Source organism: Magallana gigas, chromosome 2 (assembly GCF_963853765.1).
Source record: "Magallana gigas chromosome 2, xbMagGiga1.1, whole genome shotgun sequence".
NCBI classification, from domain to species: Eukaryota; Metazoa; Mollusca; class Bivalvia; order Ostreida; family Ostreidae; genus Magallana; species Magallana gigas.
Genome location: NC_088854.1, coordinates 25007882 through 25023073, shown reverse-complemented (window position 1 = coordinate 25023073; position 15192 = coordinate 25007882). Strand labels below are relative to the sequence as shown.

The window sequence follows — 15192 nt, the reverse complement described above, 5'->3', positions numbered from 1 at the left end:
TACATAACAACCAATTCTTACCTCTGTATCTCACTTGTAACTTGACTTTAACATTCAATATTTTGGTCAATCATTTAAAATGCCCCAGTAAATCATTTTATACATTAAAAATAAAATGTTTGATCTCAAATCATGTCCAAGTCCCTTTAAACGTTCGCACATTAAAAAAAATTAAAAACATATATTCTAAAAAAATATTTATTAGACATTATTTTATTTCAGCTACATTTATTAAACAACATATAAGACTGATCAATTCACTAATGCTGCAATGTTCATTCCATTTCAGAAAAGTCATAAGCAAGTGCCCTTTAATTTGGATCGGGATCGTTATTCGCGTAATTAGCAACTCGGTGCTTCTTAGCAACAAGGGAACATGGAGGACGAGAAAAGTACGGTTTATTTTTATTTTGTTTCATTTATTGCACGTATTGTGAATTTTTAAAGATATATAAGTTAATAAATTTACAGTAAATAGCATGACTAAGAAATATGGGAAACTTGCTTATACGATGAATGTTTATGCAGTGAAATAGTCGTTGTCCTCTTGCATTTTGATTGAACTTCTTGTTTACTGTTATGTATTATTCCATTAAATGAATTGAATTGTCTCAATTTAAAACATGCATCATCGTCATCATTTTATCACACTTACGTTGAGACGAATATTTGCCATGTTTGCTCTAGATGTTTTAATGTTGTGCTTACGTAGCTCACATATACAAGTATTTGTTATGCTTGACATGAACCCAGTGTCTAAATAATCAGCACACTATTGAATAATTATCATTTTAATCATGTGTGTGTTATCAATTTTTTGACATGTTATGAATAGAAAATAATGGGGAAAAGAGACTTTCACTCCGTGGTGCCACACACAAACTAAAAGCAGAGGCTCTCAGAAGGTATAGGATTAGGCATCAAGATGATGCATTGTATGAGGCAGAATGCTCCCAGTCCATCTCAGAGGATGACATGCCTCAAAGCCAGTTAGAAAAATCAGAGGAAAGTGTCGAGACCAGTTCCTTTCCAAAACCTACAAATATTGATAAGAATGAAGACACTTCTGCCAAAAATAAATCACTGATGTTTAATTATGACCAAATAGGAAAACAGAACCCTGAGAAAATCAATAAAAGATCTAGTGAATATAATGTTGGTGAAAAAAGTTCTAAAATTATATCAAATGAAATGCCTAAGGGTGATGAATACAGAGCTCTAAAACAGGATGAATTGCTGGATGCAGATGGAAATGGCCAACAATCATCTCTTTTAATAAGTAATGATCCATCACCCAAGAAACAAGTCTCGGAGTTATCTGTAAGGGGCACAGACCCTGGGTTATCAAACAAGCCTGACAGTTTCACATCATCAGAAAGTAAGACCAATGTTGGTAAATTCTTGCCAACAGATATATACCCCCACTGAGAAAATTTCTGCCTCACTCTTCAATGCTTGGCCAACCATACACCCTTGGTAATCACTGGTACAACATATAGTTCACCCAACTTAAAATACAAGACAACAGCATGAATCGATCAGCAACACTTATGCTGTTACCTGTCATATACATATTGTATATATTGTATATTTTGTTCTTGCTGAATGGAAGCTTCAACAAAGAGCATGTTATTCTTCAGTCTATTGTCAATACTTCAATTGGCATGGAAGAAAAAACTTTACTCTTTACTCTAAATTAAAAAAAAAACCATTTATAAGCATGTGCATGTCCTTGCAAAAAATCACATTGTGCTGTACATGTATCTATTTCATTGCAAAAAAATAGACAATCTTTTCATTTCATTATTTGTCTGTTAATTCAATATGCCCTTGTAAATTTGCATGGCATGGTCTCTCATATTACATGAAATATAAATCCATAATATGTCTTTCTTTGTTATAGTATATGTCACTTTCAGATGTCCATATATAATTATTATATCAGTTCATGTACATTTTTAGAAAATTGTTAAACAAATGTTATAATGTCATTCATATTTGATGACATTGAAATTCAGTTTTAATGAAGATATTCTACTAAAATTAAAATAATGAATACCATAGTCCCAAAATCAAAAATAACTTTGATATTGGATGTAAATGTGAGTTATTATTGATCTGACATCTCTAATTTTGAGTCATGCCTTTTACAGCAGCAGAAGGGGGACAGGGAGATAGCCCAGCAGAGAAAAAAGGTATTTGTTGCAACAAAATTACAATCAAAACTGATAAAAAAAACTGATAACCCCGGTAATTTAAAAAAGAAATACTGATTAAGCAACCAAATTTAATACATAAAGGATGACATTGAAATTCTTTTTTATCATCAGATTTTGTTTTGTTACGGATAACTCTTTCCATTTTTTAAAATACATGTATACAGGAAATGATGATTTTGGTTTGAATATTTTGATCATGTCAAAATTTTATGTCTAGAACCCGAGGAAAGTGAGAAAGTGGAACCTCCTATTCAAGCTACAGAACAGGTAAGAAATAGGTAACGGTAGTGTTGTATAATGGCCGAAAAAAATTCTAATACAATAAACCACTGATATAATGAAAATCTTTTGTATATCCAAGTATATGTAATTATATGCATGTATAATGGCACTATTTCTTGTAGGCAAAAGATGATGCTCCAAAAGAGGAAGAAAAGAAGAGTGAGGAGGTAAAATCCTCTGAGGAGAAGGAGCCAGGATCAGAGCCTCCTCCAGAAAAGGCTGAGGAGAAGGTTGAGGAGACTCAAGGAGGAACAAAAGAGGAGGAAAAGAAAGAGTCAGAGGGAGAGAAAAAGGAAGAACAGCAAGCACCCCAAGCATCTGAAAGTAAGGCCGATGACACTACAAAGAAGGCTGAAGAGGAAGGCCAAGATAAACCCTCAGAGGAAAAGAAAGAAGAGGGGGAGGAAAAGAAAGCAGAAGGAGAAGAAAAGAAAGTAGAAGGAGAAGAAAAGAAAGTTGAGGGAGAAGAAAAGAAAGAAGAAGAAGAAAAGAAAGTTGAGGGAGAAGAGAAGAAAGAGTCAGAGGGAGAGGAAAAGAAAGCTGATGGGGAAGAGAAGAAGGCAGAAGGAGAAGAAAAGAAGGCAGAAGGAGAAGAAAAGAAAGCAGAAGGGGAGGAAAAGAAAGCAGAAGGAGAGGAAAAGAAAGTAGAAGATGAACAATCTGAAGAGAAATCCAAAGATGCAGCAGAAGGGGATAAAAATCAAAATGCTGCAGAAGAGGAAGAAAATGGTCAGTTAATTCTCTTTAAAAAATTATTAAAGATAAAGTCATAAAGCAGGGTTTGAGAGAAAATCTCTTCAGTTATACACACACTGGTTTTGGAGTTATATTGATAAATGCACAAAATTCATTTTATTTAATTATTTCCACATAATTTTTAATAATTTGTTTTTCTAATATTTGAAAAAATATCGCCAAAATTTTCACTTTATACCATACACTTTAAAGCAGATGAAGAGGAGAAGAAACTTGAAAAAGCAGAAGAGGAGATAAAGAAGATTCCTGATGACTTTTTCTATAACTACGAGGAAATGATATCTCAGCCACATATAACACAAGATTCAGGCTTACCAAAGGATTACCTAAATCTCATGTAAGTCTTTTATTCTCAAAGATACTTTTTAAAATACACATTATGCTCTGTACATATATTTTTTTTTCAAAATAAAATGAGATTAAAATCCCCCGTCTGACATTACAATTTTCTGTGCAATTTTGTAATTATGACTTTCAGAAGAAGCCTTCCATATTTTGTAGATATTCTTTTGGTTATGACTGTACAAAGCGCCACAACCTTCATCTTTTGGATGAGAGAACCGTCTGCTTTGCTGCAGGTAACTATGTGATGCTTTTGGACCTACAGACAAAGGAGCAGAGATACCTACGAAGCACCAGTGGAGGCGGTATTGGGGCCATTACAGTAAGTAACTCAATACACACCCCAGCTGTACAAGTACCTGTGGTAAAGTTTTGAAAGATATCAAGATTGTAACTGATTTAGGAATGTGACATAACTAAATTCAAAATGTGACTGTTGCTTGTAGGTTCATCCTTTAAAGAAATATTTTGCTGTGGCTGAAAAAGGAATTTCACCAAACATCAATGTTTTTGAATATCCATCATTAAAACTGCATCGAATTCTTCGTGGTGGAACAGAGCGATCATACTCCTATGTCGATTTTAAGTATGTTAAAATGAGGAATTCATCATAAATCTTATAATCTTATCATTGAAAATTAAAATTTTCTTCAATATATGTTTAATTGAATTTTATTTGATTTTTTAAAGTCCTAAAGGTGATTTGCTGGCTTCGGTTGGAGGAGACCCTGATTACATGCTAACCATCTGGGACTGGAAAGAGGAGCAGACCGTATTGAGGTCAAAGGCCTTCTCACAGGAAGTGTTTCGTGTGACCTTCTCAACAGAGTTGGAGGGTCAGTTGACCACATCTGGTACTGGACATATCAGGTATTATTATATTATACTATATAATTAATACCTGTAATATCATTACTTTTTGGAATAGTACTAACAGTATTTTTGATTATTCAGTTTTTCATTGAGATTTTTAGTGAAATTATTTGAAGGAAAATCAATTTTTTTTAAATAAACATTTAAAGTGTAAATATTACCTTTAACTACATGTATTAAATTGCTTTCTATGGCCATTTTAGATTTTGGAAAATGGCTGATACTTTCACTGGATTAAAACTTCAAGGAGAACTAGGAAAGTTTGGAAAAACTGAGATTTCAGACATTGAAGGCTATGTGGAGCTCCCTGATGGTAAAGTCTTGTCTGGAACAGAGACAGGAAACATGCTCTTGTGGGAAGGAGGCTTGATTAAAGTGGAGATAGGACGCAAAGGAAAGAAACTGTGTCATCAGGGATCCATTCAGCAAATCCTTCTGGATGAGGGAGAGTTGATGACCGTGGGCTCTGATGGATTTATTAGGGTAAGTTTGTATATAAATTCTATGAATTGATAAATTTAATCAAAAAATTTCACTTACTATCCTCAATGCTTTTAAAACTATTTCTCAATGAAATGTAGCATGCTTTGTTTTCTTTTTCCAGGTTTGGGATTTTGAAAGTGTAGACACTGCTGATGTAGCAGATGAGTCCGGACTTTTTGAGATGGAGCCAATGAATGAGCTACGTGTTGGCCATGATGTCCAACTGAAGTCCATACTCAAGTCCACTGATGCAGAAAATGAGGTCACCATATGGTATGCTCAGGTAGGGCTGTAATTTTCTTAATTTTTAGTCATACATGTACCGGTACTGTATGTAACAAAATTCTTCACAATTTGCCACCCAGAAGTATTTTATTTTTAAATTGGATGTAAGGTATAAAAATACCAATATGGAATAGAAATACCAGTATTCATTGCAATTTTTTTCTTGTAGGATGCCAATGGTGGTATATGGAAGCTGGATCTGACTTTCTCCCACACCTCCCAAGCCCCAGACAAGCTCTTCACCTACCATGCTGGAGCCATCACTGGGTGTGATGTGTCCCCACTCACTCATCTAGTTGCTACCACTGGTGTTGATCGTAAGTGGTTAATTGCTGTGGCTCTTTACATTTTTACCTTTCTTCTTTGATTTCTTTTTTTTAAATTTTGTATGTGGTTTTGATGTCAGGCCTAGGAGAATTAATCTCCAGCTGAATTTTAAATTTGGCCTAACATTGCTAAATTCATATTTTACAGATACTGTCCGAGTGTTTGATTTCCTTCAAAAGAAGCAGTTATGTGAGAAGAGGTTCCCTGATGCTGGTACCACCCTGATTTGGGCCCCACAAATTGTAAGCTGATACATTTATTTCCTATGCATTTAAACAAGGTGTATTAATGATGTTTGTATAATTTAAACTGAGAATTTCAGTACGGGTAAACATTGCTAGTACATGTCTCAAAAAATCAAACCAGAGAAAGAAATGCAAGACTTTGTAAGCAGTTATGAGATCTTGAAAATCAGATTATTGTTAACTTAACAATTTTTAACTTAAACACTAGAAAATTAATTTTTAAATTGAATTTAATACAGGTTGATACCAAGGGCAAGACGATCATCTCTGGGTTCAGTGATGGTGTGGTCAGGGTAATGACCATTGCCAAGGCTGGTGAGGACCAAGCCCATAAAAAACACAAGCATGACATTGACCTTGACCTCAAGCAGGTCTTCAAACCCCACACTAAGGAAGTGACCTCCATAGCTGTCAATGACAAAGGGGAAATTCTTGCCACAGCGGTATGGTTTTCTTGAAATGTCAATTAATTATAAACATGTTATAATGTACCATACAAATTATCTAATTTATCAAATGTGCATCGTAGATATTTATTCAGTATCATAATGATCATTTTACAGGGTGCAGACAATACTATATTTTTCTTGAACATTGGAGAAACCTATGAACCCATTGGATTTATTGAGACCCCTTCATCAGTGAGACAAATTCAGTGGTCTCCCTCCAAATTTGTAAGTTGTCCTTTTAACATATTTATCTACAAATAATTTCCTGTCTAAGACCGATGTCGCTTTTTTTCTATCAGAATGTGAACCGAGAAATATTAAATAGCATTGGTGAAACCTATTCTTGTTTTTATCTTTCAGAAAAAATCCACCCTTCTTGCATTTTGTGAAGGTGGACTAGTCTTAGAGATCGACTCTCCAGATGGTGCCAAATTTGATACATCTAAAACTTTCCACATCACCGGCTTACCAATGAGATCCTTCAAGTTCAAAAGTATCAAGTCACGGCTAAGAGTAAGTGTTTATTCAATAGATATCTCAATATATTAAAGAGGAAAATAATGCATCATTAACTTGGAATAGAAGTGGCATGAATCAGAGTTATGGTATTTATTGTTCTTTAAATCTTACAGCATGAAGAAGAATTGGAAAGGAAGAGAATTGAGGAGCTGGAGAGGAAAAAGAGAGAGGAGGAAGAAAGAAGGAAGAGGATAGAGAGAGGACTCGAGACAGAGTCTGAACAGGGAGATGTGGAAGAAGGCAAGTCTTAAAGCTTATGAAGGGGGATGTTTAAGATGTAAGGAATTTAAGGCATTATTGAAAATTATGGAATTTATTCCTGACTGATAAAAAAAATTTCTAAAACCTGCACATTTACAGAATGAACAGACTTTTGTTCTGTTGTGAGAAAATTTTATGAGGCTCATGAAAACCTAATTGTCTTCAATGCTTCTCATTATGAACCAGTCTTTATTATGGCTTTTGTGTTGTTGTTGGGTTTTTTTTAATGAAAAAGGCTCTGAAACAAAATAAATCACTGTGACCCAGTTCACTAATTTTGTCATATAAAAGTTTGTTTACAGTATTTCTGCCATCTTATTACATGTAATACCAAGAATTTGAAGAATTTGATAGGAAATTGAAATGATATTAGAGGATTCTAAAGTTTTTTAAGTCCATTATTTGAATTGCAGAGAAGAAAACTCCGGAACCAGAATGGAAAGCATACATCCCACCAGAGCCCAGTCCAATATTGACTGGCTTCTACTCCGATGAGGGACAGTTCTGGCTTTCAATGGTAAAGTCGAATTCTGTGTCCAAGTTGTCTTGCCTTCTAATGTTGCTAATCACAGACATATAACAATTGCCTATTTTATTTAATTTTAATAGGGAGAATTTGATGCTGGTTATCTGTATGAGTGTAAGTTTATATCTGAAGAAGAGAGATCCAAATTGCCAGAAGAGCTCCAGGATGAACCTTTGCAATCAGTCGCTGTGACAGAGTCCAATGATGTTCCAATTACATTCATGCAGTTCAGGTATTCATTTGAAGAATATTTTACAATTTGCATTGTTTCTCAAGATTTTTTTACAATATGAGGCTAGGTTAATATTTATTCCGGACATTTTATGATGTTATCATTTTTATATATTTATAGTTATTTATGTACGTGATACTCAACAATTTACGATATATACCAAGTACATGTATATCTTTTGATAGTCATTAAATGGTTTATTCTTAGAAATATTTAATGACAAGTAATATAATTTCTTTATAGTGGAAATGGCCGAAAGATGTTGTTTGGTATGGAGGATGGTAGTATTAGAATCCAGAATCTTGAAAAAGATTTTTCACTGGATGAACTAGGTTCCTACTGGCAGTTGAATTTGCATGATAATAACTATGGACGCATCGTCAAAGTGGCAGCCAGCCCAGATGAGAAGATGCTTCTATCAGCCGGCTATGATGGCAACTTTTTCCTGTATGACATTATGGATCAAGAGAAAGTGGACCAAAAAGTAGCAGAGGCCAAGGCCAAACTTCCCTCAGCAAAGGTAAGTTTAAGTCAGTTGATCTATTTTGCTGTAATTAATTATTGGTAATTATTTTTTTCTTTTGTGAGTAAATTAAATTCACAGATACATGTATCTTTGCAATATGTTTTATAGAAAGCTGGAGAAATAGTCAATGTTGATGATATTGAGGATCCAAATGCATACAGGTATGCTACTTTTAGCAATGCATGTATTTCATTTTCTTATGATATTACATGGCATCTATTTTGAGAGTGAAATACATAAATATTCCATATTATGTGAAATTACCAGTACCGTACATTTATATTTTGTTTGTTTTAATCCTTGGAATTCTCAATTCAAATAATAAAAGACTTATTCGGAATATGTATTCATTTAAAATTGACCTCTTCAACTGTGTTTTAAGCATTGAAGATGCAAAACAAAAGGCAGAGCATGATAAAATGATGAAGATAGCAGATGAGAAGAAGAAAGATGTCCGTCGTCAGATAGCAAAGCTTAGGCGGCAGTTCAAGAGTATACTGGAACAAAATGAAGGGTTACCACCCCACTTACAACTACGGAAGGAGGTTTGTGAAGTTTACAGTGACGGACCAATAGTTTGAACTTCATAGGTCAGTTGTCATCATTTAATTCATATTAAATGCATGTTATTTCATTCGCAGGAATTTGAGCTAGACAAAGACATCAAACTGGAGCTGGATAAACAGAAACATGATAGAATTGATATTGTAAGGAAAGAGTTGGCCTGGGAGGCAGAGAAACAAAGGATAGCACTGGAAAAACTCAGAAAGAGGTACATATGACTTTAATACAGAAAAAGATAATATTACTAGTTATGGAAAAATATTGTAACTGGTGCTCTTTTAGCTTTTCACTAATGCTGGTGATTCAAAGTTGTTGTTGGGTTTTTTTTTTATTAACCTTGATGTTTCTTCGTAGGTATAAGGATGTAGTTGAGTGTGAGAGGATAGTTGTGAAGGCCTTTAAAACTCCACATGAAGTGGCCAGCTTCAGAGCAGCCAAACTGTCAGATGACTTCTACCAAATGAAAGCTGATTTTGAGAGAAGGAAAACAATGACAATGGTGAAGGATGACATCACAAGGGACCCCACCAGGGACTTGCTCGGAGGTAAGTGTGGGGTGGAATAGGGGTGGGTGGGGTATCAATAATCTGGATATTTTTTATTTGGTTTTTAAAATCTAGCTATGAATTGCTGAAAACAATGCTGTGTCTGCATTTCTAAGTATTATTGTAGTATTAGTGTTCAGTTTGTCATCACATTTAAATGGGACTTTGTAGGGAAATCCACACACACAGATGACCACACCGATGCTGGTGGAAAAGCAGGGGATCAGGCTGGAGCCAAAGTCACAACAACCCTAAAAGGCAGTATGGGCGAAAGGATCAATAAAGCCCTGTACAAAGTGGAGGAGAAGAAACAAAAGAGGGCGGCAAGGAGAGCACAGGTCAGTATCAGAGAGGCTGGGTCTGGTTAAATGGAGGGGATTACAATCTGCCATAATATCACTACAGTATTTCTCCTCAAACATTTTATATTTATAGCTTAATTATTCAATGGTTAGAAAAAAGCCTTCTAAAGTTTCTTTTAACAAAGTTTTTATTGAAAATATTATCAAGAATTACTTTACGGTAATTCCAAAATTTTGAATGAAATCGTTGCCTCTTTTATATCAGTGGGAAGAATTGTACAATACAAAACCTGATGATGACTATGAGGACCCAGCTGATGTTGCAGCCATCAAAGAAGCCAAAGATAACATGGGAGATTACAAACTGAAGACAGCCAAGGACTATGTTGTGCCTGATCACCTTAGGATGAATGTGGAGAAAGCTAGAGGCAGACTCCTTATCCTGAAAGATCTAGTATGTGTTCTAAACATGCAAGAATCCCTTGTAAATTGGAAACTGAGAATATAGAGTATATGTATTGAAATAACATGTTTAATATTTACAATCAAGCTTTGACAAAACCACTTTTGATCTCATTTTCGTTTTTGAACTTTATGTGCCTTTCTTGGATACAAAGTGAACTTGTCCAAGTTTTTTGGCTCCAGATCCTAGTACGTGCACATGCCTCATGATTTGAATGTTTAGAGAATTGAAATTATCAAGGAGATTTTTGTTTTCTGTAGATACATGAGCATAAGTACAATTTCAATCTCCGTCTGCTAAAAATAAGGGACAAGAAGCTTAGTGTGATTGAAGAAATCCGAGAACTGGTGGCAAACCTGGAAGATGTTCAGTCCCACTTGGGGAGAGATAAGCACAAAAAGATTCCTCCAATACCCAGAATGTACCCTGATGAGATGCCTGAAAAGTATGTTATATTGCGCGTACAGATGTCACAATCTTGTAAATCAAGATACTGATTCCATCACTACATTCATTTTTCATACAGTTTGTTTATTGATAGATATACCAGGACATGTATAACAGTATTTGCTAAAATTAGGAATGACATATGATAATGCTTTAAATTATAATACAAATTCTGATTTTTATCTCCCTTTTGGCCATAATTATGATATCAGTATAGCGTTGCCTGGTTGATAATATCTTCTATACTTTTTTTATAGGAAACTTGAATACACCCGGGATACTCTTTTAGCCTTTAAAAAAGAAATGGAAATAAAGGAAAAAGAGGCCAAAGGTGGAGGAGGTAGTTTCGGTGGCTTTGGAGGATTTGGGAATACTGACACAGCAAAGGACAAGGTAGCCATTTTATCTATTTATTTACAGTTGCTGTAATTTTCAAATAAAAAGGTCATATAAGGAAATGAATAGTACTTGCAGTTTAAACATGTATTTTTGTTTTTTTATTAAGGGAGGATCACCTACACCAAAACCTAGTACTATAATGAGTGAATCTAAGGGCGGAGAGGGTGAGGAATTGATTGAATTTGATACCTCACCACTAGAAATGGAGATGAAGGAAGCCATGGAAATTAAGTAAGTCTAACACACATTTCCAAATCAACTTATTTTGAATTTGGTGTTCAAGGAGCAGCGGAATATTAATCTGTTTCATAATATGGCCTTTTTAATAGATTGATTTATGATCAAGACCGGCTTCTAAAGAGAATTGAGGAGTTGCTATTGAATTTCGATGCTGAGCTGCGGTTGTTAAGACATGACAAGTTCAAGCTGGATATTGTGATGAAGAATGCCGACCTGAGGTAAATTAAAGCAATAAAGCAAAGTTTTTCAAGTTGTGCTGTGAGTTGTATACCAAAAAAAAGTGAAAAAGGGCAATGTTTTGATAAGATTGTTTGTTTTAACAGACAGGTAACACTGTTTGAGGAGTTTGTGTTGCTGAAGGAGTATGAGAAGAGAGAGGATGTAATGGAGGCCAAGGTGACAGGAAAACAACAGGAGAAGCTGGAGATGCAGGCTAAGGTTAGAACAGTAGACAGGAGTCTGGACCAGTAATGTTGAATAAAATAGATTCCTTATTTTACGAAAGTACTTTAAATCCTGTGATTCCAATAGATTGTGTCAAATCGCAGATATAATATAAAATTGCAAGCGCACCTACCGGTAATATTTTGTATAATTTCATATATAGTTCATAACTGCCAAGTGACATGTAATGTGATATTATCAAGGATTTTAGGAACAACTTTATTTTTCTATATATTTAAATACATAACATTTTCCTCTTTAGATAATTGAGTTGCAAGGAAAGCAGGATTTGAAGAAGAAAGAGATTGAGAAGCTACAGGAGAAAGAGAAGCAGTTGTATGCTCAGTTCCAGGCCTCGCTGGGAGACAACAATAAGTTTGCTGATTATTTGACCAAAGTTTTCAAAAAGAAAATCAAGAGAGCCAAAAAGAAGGTCACAGATGGAGAGGGTACATTTGCTTCACTGATAGCATTCAATCTTCTTTTTATCAAAATCCAAGATATTCACTTTTCTAGCTACAAGTACCTGTATGATTTTTCCTTGATATTATATATTGAATATGGAAAACCTGACTACTTATTTCATTGACTTTCTCTAATCTGCAGGTTCTGATGAGGACAGTGATGAAGATTCTGATGATGAGTCTGACTGGGATGAAGATGATGAAGAGTCTGAGGAGGAAGGAGGCTATGACCTTGACATTTGTCCACCAGGATGTGATCAGGTTATTAAAGTTTTAATTGCGTCTATGTTCTTCATTGTAAATACCCTCAATCAAATTAAGGCAGTCTGTACCAAAGTCAACCATCGATCCTTCATTTCACAAATAAACTTTTTACAGAACATCTATGATAATACATGTCAACTGAGAGAAAAGAAGCTGGACATTGAGGAGGCCCTCCAGGAGGAGAAGAAGAATAACGATGGTTTGAAGAAAGACATAGAGAGCAACAACAAGAAACTTAAAGTGGTGGACAGTGCACTCAAGGCTGCTCAAAATGAGCTGGAGGCTTTCCAGGTATCATGAGATTGGAGATAACAGAAACTAGACTTGTTTAAAATGTTTTGTCTAGTTATCCTTCTATTTTTCAATCATTCTATCACAAACTACAGAACATATCATGTTAAAACTTCTTTTTTCAATGATCTATTTTTTGCTTTTTTGATCTTTTTTTTAAATCGCAAAATCAAAATAAGCAAAATGTGTGGCAACTATTGTGTTCCGCAAAAGGGAAAATTTTAAGAATACCCAAAAATTTACTCACACAAATCAAAAAGTTTATAGTTTTAAAACAAAGACAACAAGATTTACAATTTGCTTAAAAACCTGGATATACGTTACTCTAATTGATGTTGGATCTCCTTGTCTGTTGTAGCTAGAGAAGCAGCAGAAATTGAACGAGTTGGATGTGGTGGTGACACTGAAGCTCCACCAGATTCAGTACATGATCAATGGCGTCCTCCCCCAGGACCTGTCCCAGACCCTAGTGTTCGAGTCCCACGGGGTCACCCGCCTACAACAGAGAATCAAGGAGCTGGAGCATGAGAAGCACATGCAGAAGAAACACATGAAGTCAGTATATTTCAACAAAAGATTTCAATCGCATTGATTATTAGCTGACATTAGCCAATAATCAATTATTATATTCATAATTGTTTGTTTGGAATTATGCAATCATCCTAGATTTTTTAGAACAATTTAGGTTATATTAATCCGATAGAATTCAATAAGGAATACTTGATTATTTATTTGTCATTCTCATCTTTGCCAGGGAATCGAGGAGAAAGCATGTGCAGCTCATTAAGGACAGGAAAGTGTTCGACAGCAAGATTTCAGAAATGGAGGAACGCACCAATGAAATGATGGTTGCTAAGTTCGGAAGAATTGTGGATCTAGAAAAGTTAGAAACAATTACTGTGAATAGGCAGATTGAGGAGTTAAAAGAAAAGTTACGCCTTACAGAAATTCAGTGTGCAGAGGAATTAGTGGAGTGGGATGTAAGTAAAATATTTATATAAGAATTACAGCATTTAAATTGTATATTTGGATGTGTATTATAGTTAATGCATTCAATTTCTCAAATGTATTTAATGTTCTCATTGTAAGATCTGTATTCCATTTGTAGGAAAAGATTGCAGAAAAGAAAGCCAAAATCACAGCACTTATTCGTGATAATACAAACAGACTTGATCAATTATGTATATTGCTGAATGAAAAGAAATCGTTCGAGGGAGAACTGGACTCGAGACAAAAGAGCTCTGTAAGTGTCATCATTTGTGGGTTTTTTTTTTTGTTAAGACTTGAATGTGCTAAGTTAAATCTTAATTAGTGCTTCCTGGTACACTGTGAAATGGATCAAATTCATCTTGCATGCGTAATGATTACATTCATCATTTGCAAGAAGTTTTTCATTTTACAGTATTTTAAAAACTGATACGGTACTATAAATAAGAAAATAAGAAATAGTACAAGAATATTTGATAATGGTGTTTACAATTATCATAACTGTTAATTTGAATGTAACAATAAAAAAATACTTACCGTAAATGTTCTCTTGTGCAGGGTCAGGAGTTTACAGGAGCTAGGAAGGCTGACGTCAGAGAGAGACAGAGGCTAATACAGCTGGTGCAGCTTCAGGCCCAGGAGATAGACGCCCTCAAGGAGGAGATCATGTTGCTGTCCAGAAAGGGGGGACACATTCTGCCCCCTGCCCAGCCACCACTACCCCAGAGTCCCCCCAACATGAGGCCAATCAGCAACTGAGTCAAGGCTGAATTTATCTGAAGAACCAGTCTTTTTAATGACATGCTTGCACTTCGTCCTTTGCAAATACTTGATCCATTATTTACTTTTAATGTTAAATGTATGATCTTGTGAATCTGCATACAAGAATGTGATATATTATTTATTCACATATTCCGTCCTTACATTTACAAACTGGAAGACAATGATATAGAAGTTTGTAATCTGTGATAGCCTTTCATTATTGAACATTTGTTATTTTATTATGAGAATCTGAAGTCTGGAAATACATTTTCCAAGTGTGCTTGATTTATTGAATAAATAAGTCACATCACTTTAATATGTGTGTTTATTTCTTAATATAAGCCCATACAATTTCTGTTTAGTTAAAGTAGATATAATGCATAAATGTAAAGTAGCTTAATTAATTGTCACTTTATATGTATTTTATGAAAAACTCAAATCAATTAGAAACCGCTTGCAGGAAAAGTTTAGAAATGTTAGAGCTTGAATTTTCCATCTACCAACAAAGTCAAGAATACATGTACAAATGTATACATGTGTGTAATAGTAACCTGATGCAAGAATTGTGTCTACTCTGATTTACAAAGAAAATAGAGGTATCCTTGAAGTAAAAGCAGGGTCAAGAAGGCATACAGTTTTAATTACAAAACTTTAATTACATTGGCAGTAAAAAGAAAAAAATAACACAGAAACTT

At 34.7% G+C, this 15192-nt stretch overlaps 1 protein-coding gene across 3 annotated transcripts; it reads left to right on the top strand.

The window, feature by feature from the left end:
- The first annotated feature begins 296 nt into the window (after nucleotides 1–296).
- Nucleotides 297–14813, top strand: LOC105339469 (cilia- and flagella-associated protein 44). Of its 3 annotated transcripts, none has more exons than XM_011445035.4 (37): nucleotides 297–392; nucleotides 2154–2195; nucleotides 2437–2486; nucleotides 2624–3230; nucleotides 3450–3594; nucleotides 3759–3921; nucleotides 4046–4185; nucleotides 4290–4469; nucleotides 4676–4955; nucleotides 5077–5238; nucleotides 5410–5557; nucleotides 5715–5809; nucleotides 6052–6255; nucleotides 6376–6486; nucleotides 6622–6774; nucleotides 6894–7020; nucleotides 7455–7558; nucleotides 7651–7799; nucleotides 8043–8319; nucleotides 8434–8486; nucleotides 8708–8870; nucleotides 8967–9097; nucleotides 9244–9434; nucleotides 9606–9772; nucleotides 10002–10190; nucleotides 10460–10644; nucleotides 10904–11039; nucleotides 11152–11276; nucleotides 11375–11503; nucleotides 11609–11723; nucleotides 11992–12178; nucleotides 12336–12454; nucleotides 12572–12748; nucleotides 13107–13303; nucleotides 13503–13728; nucleotides 13857–13991; nucleotides 14294–14813. In XM_011445035.4, exons 1-37 carry the CDS (start codon nucleotides 377–379, stop codon nucleotides 14492–14494), a joined length of 5979 nt encoding a protein of 1992 aa, XP_011443337.3. In that variant the 5' UTR covers nucleotides 297–376; the 3' UTR covers nucleotides 14495–14813. The 3 variants fall into 3 exon arrangements, with proteins under 3 accessions (XP_011443337.3, XP_065931884.1, XP_065931883.1); XM_066075812.1 differs by lacking the exon at nucleotides 297–392 and adding an exon at nucleotides 836–1378; XM_066075811.1 differs by lacking the exon at nucleotides 297–392 and adding an exon at nucleotides 932–1378 and having other exon boundaries at nucleotides 3453–3594.
- The last annotated feature ends 379 nt before the right edge of the window (nucleotides 14814–15192 follow it).